This window comes from Papaver somniferum, chromosome 11 (genome assembly GCF_003573695.1).
Source record: "Papaver somniferum cultivar HN1 chromosome 11, ASM357369v1, whole genome shotgun sequence".
NCBI classification, from domain to species: Eukaryota; Viridiplantae; Streptophyta; class Magnoliopsida; order Ranunculales; family Papaveraceae; genus Papaver; species Papaver somniferum.
The window spans coordinates 1,384,928-1,398,996 of NC_039368.1; the positions used below are offsets into that span (position 1 = coordinate 1,384,928).

General features: G+C 36.1%; 1 protein-coding gene across 3 annotated transcripts; it reads left to right on the plus strand.

The window, feature by feature from the left end:
* Positions 1 to 9,850: 9,850 nt before the first annotated feature.
* LOC113325442 (cilia- and flagella-associated protein 298-B-like) lies at positions 9,851 to 11,847 on the plus strand. Of its 3 annotated transcripts, none has more exons than XM_026573650.1 (6): positions 9,851 to 10,104; positions 10,527 to 10,594; positions 10,704 to 10,836; positions 11,109 to 11,215; positions 11,295 to 11,352; positions 11,491 to 11,847. In XM_026573650.1, exons 1-6 carry the CDS (start codon positions 9,933 to 9,935, stop codon positions 11,508 to 11,510), a joined length of 558 nt encoding a protein of 185 aa, XP_026429435.1. In that variant the 5' UTR covers positions 9,851 to 9,932; the 3' UTR covers positions 11,511 to 11,847. The 3 variants fall into 3 exon arrangements, 2 of the variants coding, with proteins under 2 accessions (XP_026429435.1, XP_026429434.1); XM_026573649.1 differs by having other exon boundaries at positions 11,295 to 11,342; XR_003348033.1 differs by lacking the exon at positions 11,491 to 11,847 and having other exon boundaries at positions 11,003 to 11,215; positions 11,295 to 11,334.
* The last annotated feature ends 2,222 nt before the right edge of the window (positions 11,848 to 14,069 follow it).

Here is a 14,069-nt window from a genome sequence, read left to right on the forward strand (position 1 = left end):
AATCCCAAATGGGGAAATTAGGGGGAGATCCAAAAAAAATAATATTCTCGTTCTCAGGCCCACAATTAATTTTGTATACCGTGACACCCATAATTATATGAAATTATTATATGAATCAATACATACTGGTTATGCATACTATCTTTTCAGGCATAACTCGTTATGCATACTATCTTTTTCAGGGGTATAATTGGCAGCGCAACTTGGACATAACATATCTAAAAATCCGCGCCTTAGAATTTTACAAATTTTATATCGTTGGAAATCTTTTTAAAAGAGCCACGCAACGAGTACAAACAAGAATATCAAATTTTTGTTTTTAACGAAAAAATCGGAGGTGATCCTCATTTTAGGGAAATTTTTTGAAAACTTGATACTTAACCATTATGCAGTCACCAAAAACGATGCATAACACATTCTGCAGACGCATTGTGATAATCCATATTTTATGGATAAAAAACCCTATTATGGAAAGAATTTAGGTCTATATCTTTCTGATCTCCATATCCGGTCACTGGATGACCGAATATGTCATCCGGACACTAAGTGTTCGGATACTTTTTTTTTGTCATCCGATCAGTTAGTGACCGGATGAAGTCATTTGCTTTATCAATCCGGTCACTTGATGAGCGTATGAGTATTAAAGAGAGAAAAAATATATAAATTTTGCAAATAGCTAAATCCTCTTCTTGACTATATTCAGGACCATAAACTATGAGAGGTATTTTTGAGATTAAAGAGAAATTAAAGTATAATTATATGATTTTTTTGTGTAGAAGGCGTGATTTGAAAATAAGCCGATCGTCTCGAATGAGTCGAACGTCGTTTCAATCTGAAACGAGTCTCGTCCTAGACTTGGTCAACCGGCTAAGATTTAACAATCGACTCAAGTTGAGCTGACCGACTCTACTTGAGACGGGATGGACAAATGCTAAAACCTAAACCCTTCCCACCTAGTATAACCGCCTCTGCACTGTGGGGTGGGAATGGGATCTTATACAACCCTGGATTCGCTCTAAGGGCAACTTCTATTGAGTAAAAATAAATTCATATCTTTGTGATAATCCATATTTTATGGATAAAAAACCCTACTATGGAAAGAATTTAGGTCCATATCTTTCTGATCTCTGGATGGTACTCCACTGATGCATGGAGTAGGTTGTGGAGTATCCCATCCGGTCACTGGATGACCGAATATGTCATCCGGACACTAAGTGTTCGGATACTTTTTTTTTTTTTTTTTGTCATCCGATCAGTTAGTGACCGGATGAAGTTATTTGGTTTATCAATCCGGTCACTTGATGACCGTATGAGTATTCCAAAACCTTAAAAAAAAATGAATCAGTTATAGGAGGTCATTTTAACTGAATGTGTCCCATCGATCAAACAAACTGAAAGTACCCCTTTATATTTGATCAAATGTGTCCCACCAAACCTCACACATTAGAATTTAATCTAATTACCTACTGTGAGAATTAGAGAAGATTTCGAGCTTGTTTTCTCGGAGAAGAAGCAGTGAACCAAGATGAATCAGAGAAGGAAATCAACGAAACTGTCGATAAACTAGAGAAGGTGAAACACAGACGGGAAAGAACCATTTTTTTCGATGAAAAATGGAAGTAAATAAATCTTTCTGTAAGTTTTTCTAAAATTTAAAAAGAAATGTCATCTGAATATCAAGTGACCGGATAAGTTATTTTGGAGAAAAATATGATCCAGACAGTAAAGAGCCGGATGAGGTATCCGGACCTTGAGTTATCGGGTGGAGAATCATTTTAGTTTTCCCATAATGGATTTGGACTCCACACAATCCACAGAGTCCACAAACATACAGAGAGTCGTTAAGTTATGGATGGTTTTAGCTCCATACTATAGGAGTTGCCCTAAGAGCAACTGCAGTGGTGCGAGTATAACCAAAGATCAAAGAGGAAAAAAAGACCAAATTTTAGGTTTAATCTGGTGTGTGACCCTACGGTGGAAAAACTAAATTTGGTCAGACGGACATTATACCAACGCATGGTGTGGGGCGTAGAATATACCAACGCCTGGTGTGGGGTGGGGAGTATACGTTCGCCCGGTGTAGAAAAAAAAAAGAAAAAAAAAAAAAGAAAAAAAGTGGGACGGAGGTATTATGCCCGCCCCATGCATTTGAAGTTTGTAAAGAGTGGGGCGGAGGTATTAAGCCCGCCCCACACAAAAGATTAAAAAAAAAAGACGGGCGTGCATTATACGTCCGCCTGGTTATGGGACGTGGACTATATAAACGCCCGACTATATTTGGGTTTGGTCTTGGTCGCAGACCAAATTTGGTCTAGATTTTAGTCTTTGATCAAATTTTGATCGATGGTCCGTCCCACTACACCTATCAACTGGACACTATATTTGGGTTTAGTCGTCCATTGTGGACTCTCTAAGAGCGTCCACAGTGGTACGATCAAAACCAAAGATCAAAGACCAAAACAAACGATCAAATTTGAGTTTAGTCTGTAGTGTCACGTTAAGGCAGTGGAGTATATTTAGTCGGGCGGATGTATAATCCACGCTTGCATGTGGAGCGTTGGTATAATCTTCGTTTGGGCCGGGCGGAGATATAGTTAACGCTGGTTGTGGGGCGTTGGTAAAGAATACGCTTGTTGTGGGGCGTACATATATTTCATTCTCGGAGAAGGGGCGTTTGTATAATCTACGCCTGGTGTGGCGAACGTATAATCAACGCCTGAATGAAGCGTACGTATAATCAACGCCTATTTTGAGGCGTACGTATAATCAACGCCTGTTTCAGGCGAACGTATAATCAACGCCTCATTCAGGCGAACGTATAATCAACGCCTCACTCTTCTCTCAGGCGTACGTATAATCAACGCTTGGTTTCACTCAGGCGAATGAAGGAATCAACGCCTCATGGCAGGCGTACGTATAGTGTTGGACTTCTATTAACACATGTATCTAGCACGTGTGGCATTAAAGCCCGGACAATCTCTAACCACCACGTATAGCCCACGTGTTCACTTTCCCTTTACCCTAATCTTCTCCGTCTTCTTCTTTTCTTTTCTACCTCCTCTTTGTTTCTACCGCCCACAAACACAGCTTCTAAACCAACACATCACAGTAACGAGCAGTAAAAGAAAATAAAAAAACGAGATACTTGATGAACCCGGGTTACAAAAGAGGTATGTTTTTTTTTTCTTAATCTCTTTTGTTTTATCATTGTTGTATAATTTATTTAGGGTTTTATTTGTTAAAATTAGTTTATCTAAAATTTGGTTTTAACGAACAAATATGAATATGAAATTGGTTAAATTTAATTGGGTAAGTGTTTTATGTTTTTTTAGAGATTAATATGTATGTGAAAAAAACCATATTTGATGCTTATGTAAATTTGGTTAAATTTTTTTTTAAAATAGTTATAGAAGATCTAATTTGTGGGTGGAATAGATTTATAATTTTTGGGTATTGTAAAAATCTGTGGTTATGTAGATTATGTGGGAAATAGTTCTCACCCTTCATCTGTTTCAATCAACCTATTTCAATTGAGAGCTTCCTTTTATTGTTTTTCTTCATGTTGTCTATTGTTAATTAATTTTAGTGAATATGGTTATCAATAATTGTAGTTATGTAAATTATTGGATTAATTTTAAAATTATTGGATTAATTTTAAATTATTGGATTAATTTTAAATTATTGTAAATTATTGTAGTTATGTAAATTATTGGATTAATTATTGGTTTTCTGCATGTTGTATGTGAATATGGTTACCAATAATTGAATTTGTATTGTTTTTTATTGAATTTTGAGGTGATTAATTTTAGTTATGTAAATTGTAGTTATGTAAATTTTGGGAGTTACATATGTAGAAGAGCTAATTGCGTGAGTATGGAATTGATTTTTTAGTGATTTTTATGGAATCTTGAAGTGATTAAATTGGGTTGTGGAATCTTGTAATGATTTTGGAAATGCATCGGTGACGATTTAATTTGTGTTTCTGGAATTATAGAATTTGGAATTGATATGGTTTGTGTTAAGGATTTATAGTATTTGGAATATAAATGGTGATGGACTAATAAAAATATTCGTTAATGAGGGTTGGTCTTTTAATAATGTAACTGCATCTATATTGTGTGTGCACAGATGTTGAACAAATTCACAGCGCGTTTCAATGGTCGCATGAAGACGAACAAGAAACAAAAATCTGTAGCCGAAGAGGATTATAACTTAATCGCTACTGGTACAATTAAGGAGGTTGATATTCCCCGGTTAGGGAGGTTTCCTATACTGCAAGATGATAAACCGCACGCTACTACGGACATCACATTTACAGGGGAGCACAAATTGAAGTATCAACATCGTGGATCTTTGGCATCGGTAATTCATCACTATCAAACTATTTCACAACACTGTCCTAGAGCTAAATATATTATTGAAAAAGCGGGATGGCAAAATTTACTGGACATACAATGTAGCGAAACCAACCATTCAATGGTTGATTATATTGCTGAGCGGTTTTGGGATACAACAAACACTTTTCACTTCCCATTTGGTGAGATGGGATTCACCCCCTAGATTGGCTCATGTTGACTGGACTGAGTATCGGTGATGGGCCTGATGTTCCTTATGATTCGGGGAAGTACCAATTTGAACATGTTCGTGAGCATATCTTTCCGGATATCCAAGATGTCACGCTCTGTCCAAAAGCACCGTCGTGGGTTTCAAATTCAATTACAATTAAATATTTAAGGTCATATTTCTTCGAAGACAAGTTGGTTGCGGCTGAAAATGATAGCACCCTTGCTCATAGAGTAGCAATTGCCTTTTTCATGTATGTTTTGGGACATTTTTTCTTTTCTAATGCAAAGACTTATATTGATGCTGGATGGTTAGCTGCTTTTGAAAATCTTGATGTAGTATCCACGTATGACTGGGGTGGTGCTGCGTTTTCGAAATTGTATGCGGCACTCCGTTTATCTGGGAGGAGACAGAAGGCACTATGTGGTCCATTCCAAGTATTAGAGGTATTCTTTCAATCTAGTTATTTTTCCTCTCATTGTTTATTTTGTTGCTAAGTTATTAAATTGGCTAATTATTTTGATGGAGTAGTTTTGGGGGTATGAATACCTGGGCATATGTCGACCAGAAATCCCAGAGGCGAGTACAGAACAAAAATGGCCCGTATCTTCTAAATGGAATGTACCGAAGAATACAAATGATATTTTCCGTTGTAGGGATTTACTAAGTAAGCTTACTGCTGAACAAGTGACATGGCGCCCATGGGAATCATACAGAGAAGTTCTTGCATCTGATATGGGATGCACGGCTACGCGGCTATCAGACTCGAGATAATATTTTCTTACATGGGCATTGTGAGTTAATTTGTAAATTTTATTATATAACATACTTTTTTCTATTAACATACTTACTATATAACATACTTTTTTCTATATAACATACTTACTAAATTCTTATTCCCTTTCTAACTGTACAGCACAACATGTATCTTGGTGAAAGGTGTTGGCGGCAAAACCATTGTACTTTCGCTGTTCCTATAAGACTACACACAGTTATAGGGGATATTGGCAATATTCAAGCCGAACGCCTAAAAAAAGAAGGTTTGGTCGATGCAACAGAGATAGTGCAAGTTGTTAAAGATTATGATATATATTTACAATACTGGACAATGGTAACCAACTCCAAAGATTACGTGACTCATCCTATTTGGGAAGCCCAAACATATGGGTATGTCGGTGACTTGTATACGGTCCCAATTGAACAACCTGTTGAACATGTACATATCCCTCCTCCACATCTATTATCCCACGTAAGTGTACTTTCGACTTTTTATTGTACGTTCGATTTTTGTTGGTATATTTGTACTTATATATTTTATTTTTTCTTGACAGCATGAAGCTTACACATTATTTCAAGAAAATGCTGATTTTAATCAACAATTTCGCGAATTTACATTAAAACAAACGAAGGAGAGGATGGACGTTATTATGTCGAAAGAAGCAGAAATACAAAGGCTAAATAATGCGAACGTTGATTTGCAGCAACAACTATCTCTTTTCCGTATGCCGCACACTGTCCAACCTCTCCTTGGATACGGTTCCTTTTCCCAAACCCTGCCATCACAAGTTTGGAGTGGTATGAATCAAGGATCAGCTTCAACAATGTCCTCAGTCAATACCAATCCGAGAACGCACATGCCTTTTGTGGCACCAAGATCGTCCACTTCGGATAATGATAATATGAAGGGTTAATTTGTTATGACTATTTAGATGACCTGTCTTTGGAGTTATTTTCTTATCTTATATAGTATAGTCATATCATATAGTATAGTCATATCAGGTCCCTGACAAACACTTTATCTTTTTTGGAAAACACTTTTGCGTGAACCCAAAAAAATATCTATTTTTGGTTTTTTTAATGCTCTTGAAAATGGGTTATAAATTAAAGACCTGATCACTCAATATATGAATAAAATACATCTCTTCTGCTTCATATAGTAATGGAACACTATGAGAAAACCGCTCATTATTGCTCTTCTGTTTCTTCTTCATCTTCTTCTTCTAATAGTAGTTTTTATTCCTCGGATGATGATGCAATAGCAATTATGCAAAATAACATGGCCGTTAGTTTGGGAGTCCTTGTTACAAATTCAAAATGGCCTCAAACTCGTATCAGAATACCAAGAGATCGTGAGTCAGGGGCTGAACTTCTATGGAACGACTATTTCTCTCCGTACCCAAACCAACCACCCAATGTTTTTCGCAGAAGATTTAGAATGCGTCGACAATTGTTTAACCGGATAGTGGAAGGTGTTACCAATGCAAACAGATATTTTGTTCAAAAGCCCGATGCTTGTGGAGTTTTAGGATTAAACCCTCATCAAAAAGTAACAGCAGCAGTACGAATGTTAGCTTACGGATGTGCGGCAGATGCAATAGACGAGTACTTACGCATAGGAGAAACAACTGTGCTGGAAGCTACTCGTAGGTTCTGTAAGACGATTGTGAATGTGTATGGGAAAGAATATTTGCGTGAACCAACGGCTGGTGATATTGAACTGTTGCTCAAGCAAAACAAAGACCGGGGATTTCCTGGGATGCTGGGTAGTCTAGATTGCATGCATTGGAAATGGGATAAATGTCCGTCGGCAGAATCTGGAGCTTACACCGCGTATAAAGGGAGCGAAAGTATCGTGTTGGAGGCAGTGGTGTCGTATGACCTATGGTTTTGGTATGCCCGGTTCTAACAACGATATTAATGTTATGAACCGTTCATATGTTTTTCGAAGTCTTGTAATAGGAAAAGCACCGCCGGTGAGCTATGAGGTGAACGAACATTCATATGATATGCCGTATTATCTAGGTGATGGAATATACCCAGAGATTCCTACTATTATTATGGCCATTAAACATCCGGTTGGTAGGAAAAAGTAAATATTTTCATCGATGCAAGAGGGTGCAAGAAAAGATGTTGAACGGGGATTTGGTGTACTTCAACAACAATTTGGAATCATCAAACAACCTGCAAGAATGTGGAATCCAGATGTGCTTGCCTATATCATGAAAACTTGTATTATCTTACATAATATGATAGTCGAGGATGAGCGTCTACCCGGTGACTGGCCACATGTTTATGAACAACGTAGCAACGCAGCACCGGTTAATATATTAAGAGGCAATAGTGACGAGTTTTCCCAAATTAGAGCTCAGCAACGCCGACGTGCAATGCGTAACAAAGATGCACATATTCGCTTGCGCGATGACTTGATCGAATATATATGGGAATTAAAAATTGTCGTTTGTCATTTCCTTTCTATTATCTCTTTGTATGTAAACATCCTCAAGTTTTAATTAAGGTCGTATGTTTCAAAAAAGTAGAAATTTAATTCAAATCAACGGAAGTAAATTTAAAATACAAAAATTACATAATAATAATGCTAATTGTTCAGATAATAAGAAATTTAAAACATAATAATATTAATAATACTACTAATCACTAAATAGGAGAAATAATTAAGGTTTGAACTATTCCGCCTTTGTGTTAAGATTGGTTTCTTTTATTCCGAACTATGTCCGCCCTGCGAAGTCGGAAGTACTCTTGTTGTACAGGTTCCATTTTTTCAAGATCCATCATAATGATGCGAAATTCTTCGTCTTCAGCTTGCTTGGCTATTTTTGCCGCATGTTCAGCTTGTTTTGCTGCAAATTCTGCTGCTCTTTGTTCCATCTTGAATCTTGATTGTGCTTGGTAATGAGTATTGAAATTTTGTTGTTCTTTAATAATTATTCCCATGAATTCCTCTTGGTGACTGGATTTCTCTCTCCCTGTTTTCTTCAATCTTTTTGCTGCTTTTTTCCCCATCTTACGAAGATATGTGTTCTCTATGTCTCCCCCATCTGTGTCGTTACCGGTCTCTCCTTGAGTTGTTGTTTGCGGTCCTTCATCATCTTCCTCGTTATTCTCATAAGTGTCCAAATCATGCGTCGTATCGAATACAAAAGTCGATCGTCGATTATATTTTATATTTTCTAACACAACTGGGTAGCACTCTTCGTGCTTAAATTTTTTCCCATCGTTGCATTCCTTGAACCTCTTGTTAACTTCTTCAAGCTGTTAATGTTTTTAAAAACACTTAAGTACATGGGCGCTTATTAAATATTAGAAAACAATTGTTCGAAAAATCAAGAATGCTTACCTTCTTTTCAGGACCCCATCCAGTATGATATTCACCTTCAACTTCTGCATCTTTTGCCGAAAATAACGCCACATCTTTACTTATTCCCTGATATCGTTTTTGCCAAGAACTCCAAGACCGCTCTGGATTATTAGGTAAATGAAGTTCAATATCATCCTTGATACGAGTCCACAACGTCGCCTCTGATTGATCAGCTCCAACACTAGAATCTTGAGATATAGATAAATGAATTTTACACATTGTTACATCTTCGATTGTCGTAAAATTTGGACCTCGTGCTACTCTTGGTGCCATTGTAAGCGAATCCGTGAAAATTTTCCAACTGATTTGAAAGCAGAAACAATATTTCTTCTTATTGGTGTGGATAGTTTGAAGTATTAGTCGTGGGAAAATGTCACAGGATCTCATGTGTATATATAGGTGTTTCTTCCGAAATTTTCAACGTTCCGAAATGTCTTCCAAACTTTCCAACGTTCCAAATTATCCAACGTTCCATTTTCTTCAACGTTCGAATTACCAACGGTATAAAAAAATTTCAAAATCAATTTTGTCTAAGTATTTTAATTTTTTTTTTAAACTCAAGCTTGGGGCATTAACTATATAAACGCCTGGCGTGGGGCGTTAACTATATCAACGCCGGGATGGGGCGTTAACTATATAAACGCCTGGCGTGGGGCGTTAACTATATCAACGCCGAGCTGGGGCGTTAACTATACATACGCCTGGCGTGGGGCGTTAAGAATATCAACGCCGGGCTGGGGCGTTTGTATAATCTTCGTCTGAATGGGCCATTAATTTTATGAACGCCTGACGTGGGGCGTAAACTTTAGCAACGTCCCAACGGGCGAACATTTTATCAACGCCTGAACCGGGCATAATTTATATACACGCCTCTTTATGGGGCGGTGACTTTACGTACGTTTCACAACAGGCGTAGATTATATACACGCCCGATGCCAAACGGTGATTATACCTCCGCTCCACTATATATAGTTTTGGTCTTGGTCCCAGACCAAATATGGTTTGGAATTTGGTTTTGGTCCAGATTTTAGTCTTTACTCCGTCCCGTTGCGTCTCGTCCCTGGACCATAATTATAGGTTTGTTCCTCCACTGCAGTTGTTCTAACAAGACCAAAAAGAAAATCTCGACGCACTTCGTAAAGATATCCAGCATAAGTCGTACGGGTAAATGCAAATAGTCAAAAGTCCGAAACAGACTCAAAATTGAACTAAAATGGTGGAAATACAAGTGAAGGATGCAGAGGAAAAGCAGCAATTTCTGTACGAATCTGAGTGCAGCAAACAAGTAGAAGAGATAGCTAAAGATGTCACTGAGATCTACAACCTAATTTCCAAGATTCAGTATCTTAATTTCACTTTCCAACAACAACAATGTCCACTCCAAGGTACTCTTTTCATCTTTTTGATGATGTTATGATTGATTGATTGATCTCCTTTGTTTCATTTCGTTATCCAAGAAAACCCTAGTTTCAATGTGTCCTTTATCTGCTAATTTTTGTTGGATTTGTGATTTGAACTCTTGATGGTACTAAGATCGAAAGAAATTGTTGTACCCTAGACTAAGAACAGTTTGGGTCATGATCATTATAATTCCAGTAGATAATTATCTGAACTGGCATAAAAAAGATTTTGATAAACTGCAATTTAATGAGGTTTAGGGTTTATTGGAATTCACTTTATTTTGGATCGGAAAATTCCCAGGATGGGCAAAACAAGTGTAAGAATTAAAAAAATTGATTGTGGCTTGAAGAGGTCATTGTTAGCAAACTTCCTAATTATTAAATACCCCCTTTTAATTTCACTGCAGGATGTCATGAGGATGTAGCAAGGTCTCTAATGAGGGCTTTATCAGAAGCTCAGGCTTATGCATCTAAGGTTTTGCACTAACCCTCATTTAGGAATATGTCCTCGCCTTTTAAACGGCTTTGTTACATCTTGCTTTTCTTCTTGGTTGTTGTTAAATAAGAGCTGTCTGTTCTTGCAGGATATTGCCCTCAACAAGCGACCTTTATCACCTCATGTACTGAGAGATCATATTCAAACTATAGAACGAGAAGTCTTGAAGAGTCATCTTATGGGCTTCTCTGATTCCTATCAACTACAGAAGCTATATTCGGGTATAATCATAACTTAATGTCATTGTGTTGTAGCCAGTACTAATATGAACAAATTTGAATTCACATCCTAAGACTAGCGACCCAATTCATAAATAGTGGTATTGACAATTACTTATACTGCACATGACTAAAATGCTTTGTGATATGCACATATATGAAATTTCAGAAAGGAAATATTTAAGCCCTATAGTTTCGGAGGATAACCAAGTGTGCCCAAAGGCTCGAGTAGTTCATGATTGTACATGTTGACGGAGCTCATGCGCATTTACCAGATATGAAACTTCTGCAAGAGGATACTACCAAGCTTTGGTGGGCAGGGAAGGAACTTATGAGGAGTAAATGCTTATGTGATTATGTTGGCAAAAATGAGAAAACAAAGGTAAAAGAGCTATACGCATTTTATAATATCGATTATTAAAGAATAAACCTGACATTATTCAAACGTCCATTCATTATAGATCCTTATCAAGTTGGAGAAACCAAGCTTGGGTAGTGCACGTCAATCTGTAAGTACTGGTAATTATTTTGATTTTAACCGCTCTTGTCGAAATCCTCATTTAGTACTTATTGCTTTTAGACTCATGCAAGTAATTTTGGGATCCTTGAATTCATGACTTTTCTTGTTTTTTTTTATTTATCTTTATTTATCGACAGGACAATGGTTTCAGTTATGAAAAGGCATCCTAAAGATTCACCAGTCAAAAAGAGCAAAGTTGGCATTCATGAAACATAGACTCATATTCTCACAAGTCACACAATCTATAGCCACATGGTGACTGCACTCATAACCACAGCTTTGGTGTTCTGCTTTACAGTATCTTTATGCATTTTTTTTGTTGTATAGCCAATTAGCAGTCTCTTCTTGTTTTCTTCTTCTTTGTTCAATAGAATATGTCTGTAGAATGAAGAGTGGTGAAGATATGATTTAAGCCATTAGAATTGAGCCACACACGGTATTATGCACACTAGGTATATTTTCACATAAATCCTTCTAAAAACTTTTATGTAAAATGTCGTACAATCTCCTCGCGTAATTACCTGTGCTTATCTACAACTATGGCTTCTTTCAGCATAAGTGCTAACTCAATTGATCGATGTGCTTCGAATCTCATTAAATAGCATGAAGTAAAACACTTAAATTTAAGAACTGTAATTTGGTGCAGTTGAACTTCAAATATTTTTGGAGGGAATCAGACAATTAGGAAATAAGAGTAATTGGTGAATGTGATTTTCTTTTTAATTGATAGTGAAAAGGATATAATTCTATGTATCTTTGGGAGTTTCTATATTTGGTTACACCTACTAGAGGACGTGTTTTGGGATTAAGTATACAGAGATTTTTGGTACTGAGGAAATATTTCTAAAAAATCTGTAAGCATCTCGTCTGACATTTCTCACATGCTTCACTTAGCCTGTTAGCCACTGGCAGTTCCACTAACATATTTTTGTAGGGCTGAATGTATCACTTTTAAGTTTTTCTTGTATGACTGAGTGTAAAGCTTTGCCTAGCTTAGGTTTGGTAAGAAATCGAAATCAAAATCATAATGAACTAGATTTATCCTCATTGTTCAGACTACAGGTCTTAAAATATTATTCTTAAGTTTTATTCTAAATCCAATTTTGTTTTGTGTAACAAATATTTATTATAGACTCTATCTCAAACAGATCTCACCCAAAGCTCCTTAAACCGAATTGAATTTCCTTATAACAGTTAGATCAATTTCTGGACCCAATGTGATAGATAAAGTAACCTGTTATAGGGGGTGATATAATACGACAAAAAGGGTCACCTATTAATAATTTCAAAAACGCTTTATCTATATAATTTTCATAATGAATAAAAACCCTTATTTAGTTAGTGTTGTTAATTTTATCTTAATCTGTTATAGGGGGTGATATAATACGACAAAAAGGGTCACCTATTAATAATTTCAAAAACGCTTTATCTATATAATTTTCATAATGAATAAAAACCCTTATTTAGTTAGTGTTGTTAATTTTATTAGCTAATTATTAGGTTAATGAACTTTTTTCATACTTAGTAAAAAATTAAATCAGATTAAGAGTTGGGTTTGGAGGAGAGATAAAATAGAAAGTTTTTTTTTTTTTTTTGAGATTTATTTCAAAAACCTAGATTTTAATTTATTCAACCAAAATGAGTGATTTCAATGGCAAATTGGAGGTGGATGAATCTCAATACAATAGAGAAACCATATTTTACAGATACCCCAAGATGGAGATCCTACTATGGTTGATCTCTTAGCTCAGGACAATTTACGGTTGGAATTAACCATAGAAGCCAACTGTAGGGGCCATTTACGGTTACAATTACCCATAAAATCCAACCGTATGGGCCAGTTACGGTTAGTATCTAAAGAACATCCAACCGAAATTGATTAAAATTGGGAAAATCCAATCACAAACCAGTTATGGTTGGATTTATGTCCTGCGAGACGAACCGTAAATAAGTTACAGTTCGTTTGTTGATGGCTAGTGTCCAACCGTAACTGTTTACGGTTGATAATGTTTAAGTCAAATCCAGCCGTAATAAAACTCAAAATCTTAAATTATTTTTGCTCAGGATTTTTACGGTTGGTATTGTTAAAATCGAAACCAACCGTAAATATTTTTACGATTACAAAATAAACCGTAACTGAATATTCCAAATAGGTTTTAGGATTTACGCTTGTTAGTTTTTCAATCACCGACCGTAACATCTTCAGAAATCATAGTTATAGTTGGTTAATTAAGAATAACAACCCGTAACTCCATCTGCAATCTTTTTTTTTTAAGGTTTAAATATATTTGATGATGATTATCAAAAAAAATTGATTTTTATTTTTTTATGATTAGGTTTGAATAGATAGGAGGATAATTTAGTCATTTTAAGAATGGAAGGGTAATCTAGACCTTTAACATGACACTACGACAATCCTAACCAATTTGGTAGACATTATTGTCATGGTTCAGCCCCTATAATGGGTTACTAGATAAAGAATAGGCGACAGAAATAGAATAAAAAAGCTACCAGATTGCAATAGAAAGTTTGAACTTTATTTTCTTTTTTTTCCTCTAGAATTTTCTTACTAGTATTTTCTCCAGTAATCTCCAGTTTTTTCTCTTCTCTTAAGGTACCAAACAGCACCTTATTTAAAGGTTGAGTTGCTTCTAAATATTAGTCTTTCTACGAAGGGAAACGGCTCTATGTTTGTAATCTTCTAAAAATAGGTCTC

Coding starts and splice junctions, on each gene's coding strand:
- LOC113325442 (XM_026573649.1), top strand. CDS start 9,933: ATGGTGGAAATACAAGTGAAGGATGCAGAGGAAAAGCAGCAATTTCTG. Junction 10,595..10,703: donor CTCAGGCTTATGCATCTAAG/GTTTTGCACTAA, acceptor CTGTTCTTGCAG/GATATTGCCCTCAACAAGCG. Junction 11,216..11,294: donor GCAAAAATGAGAAAACAAAG/GTAAAAGAGCTA, acceptor CATTCATTATAG/ATCCTTATCAAGTTGGAGAA.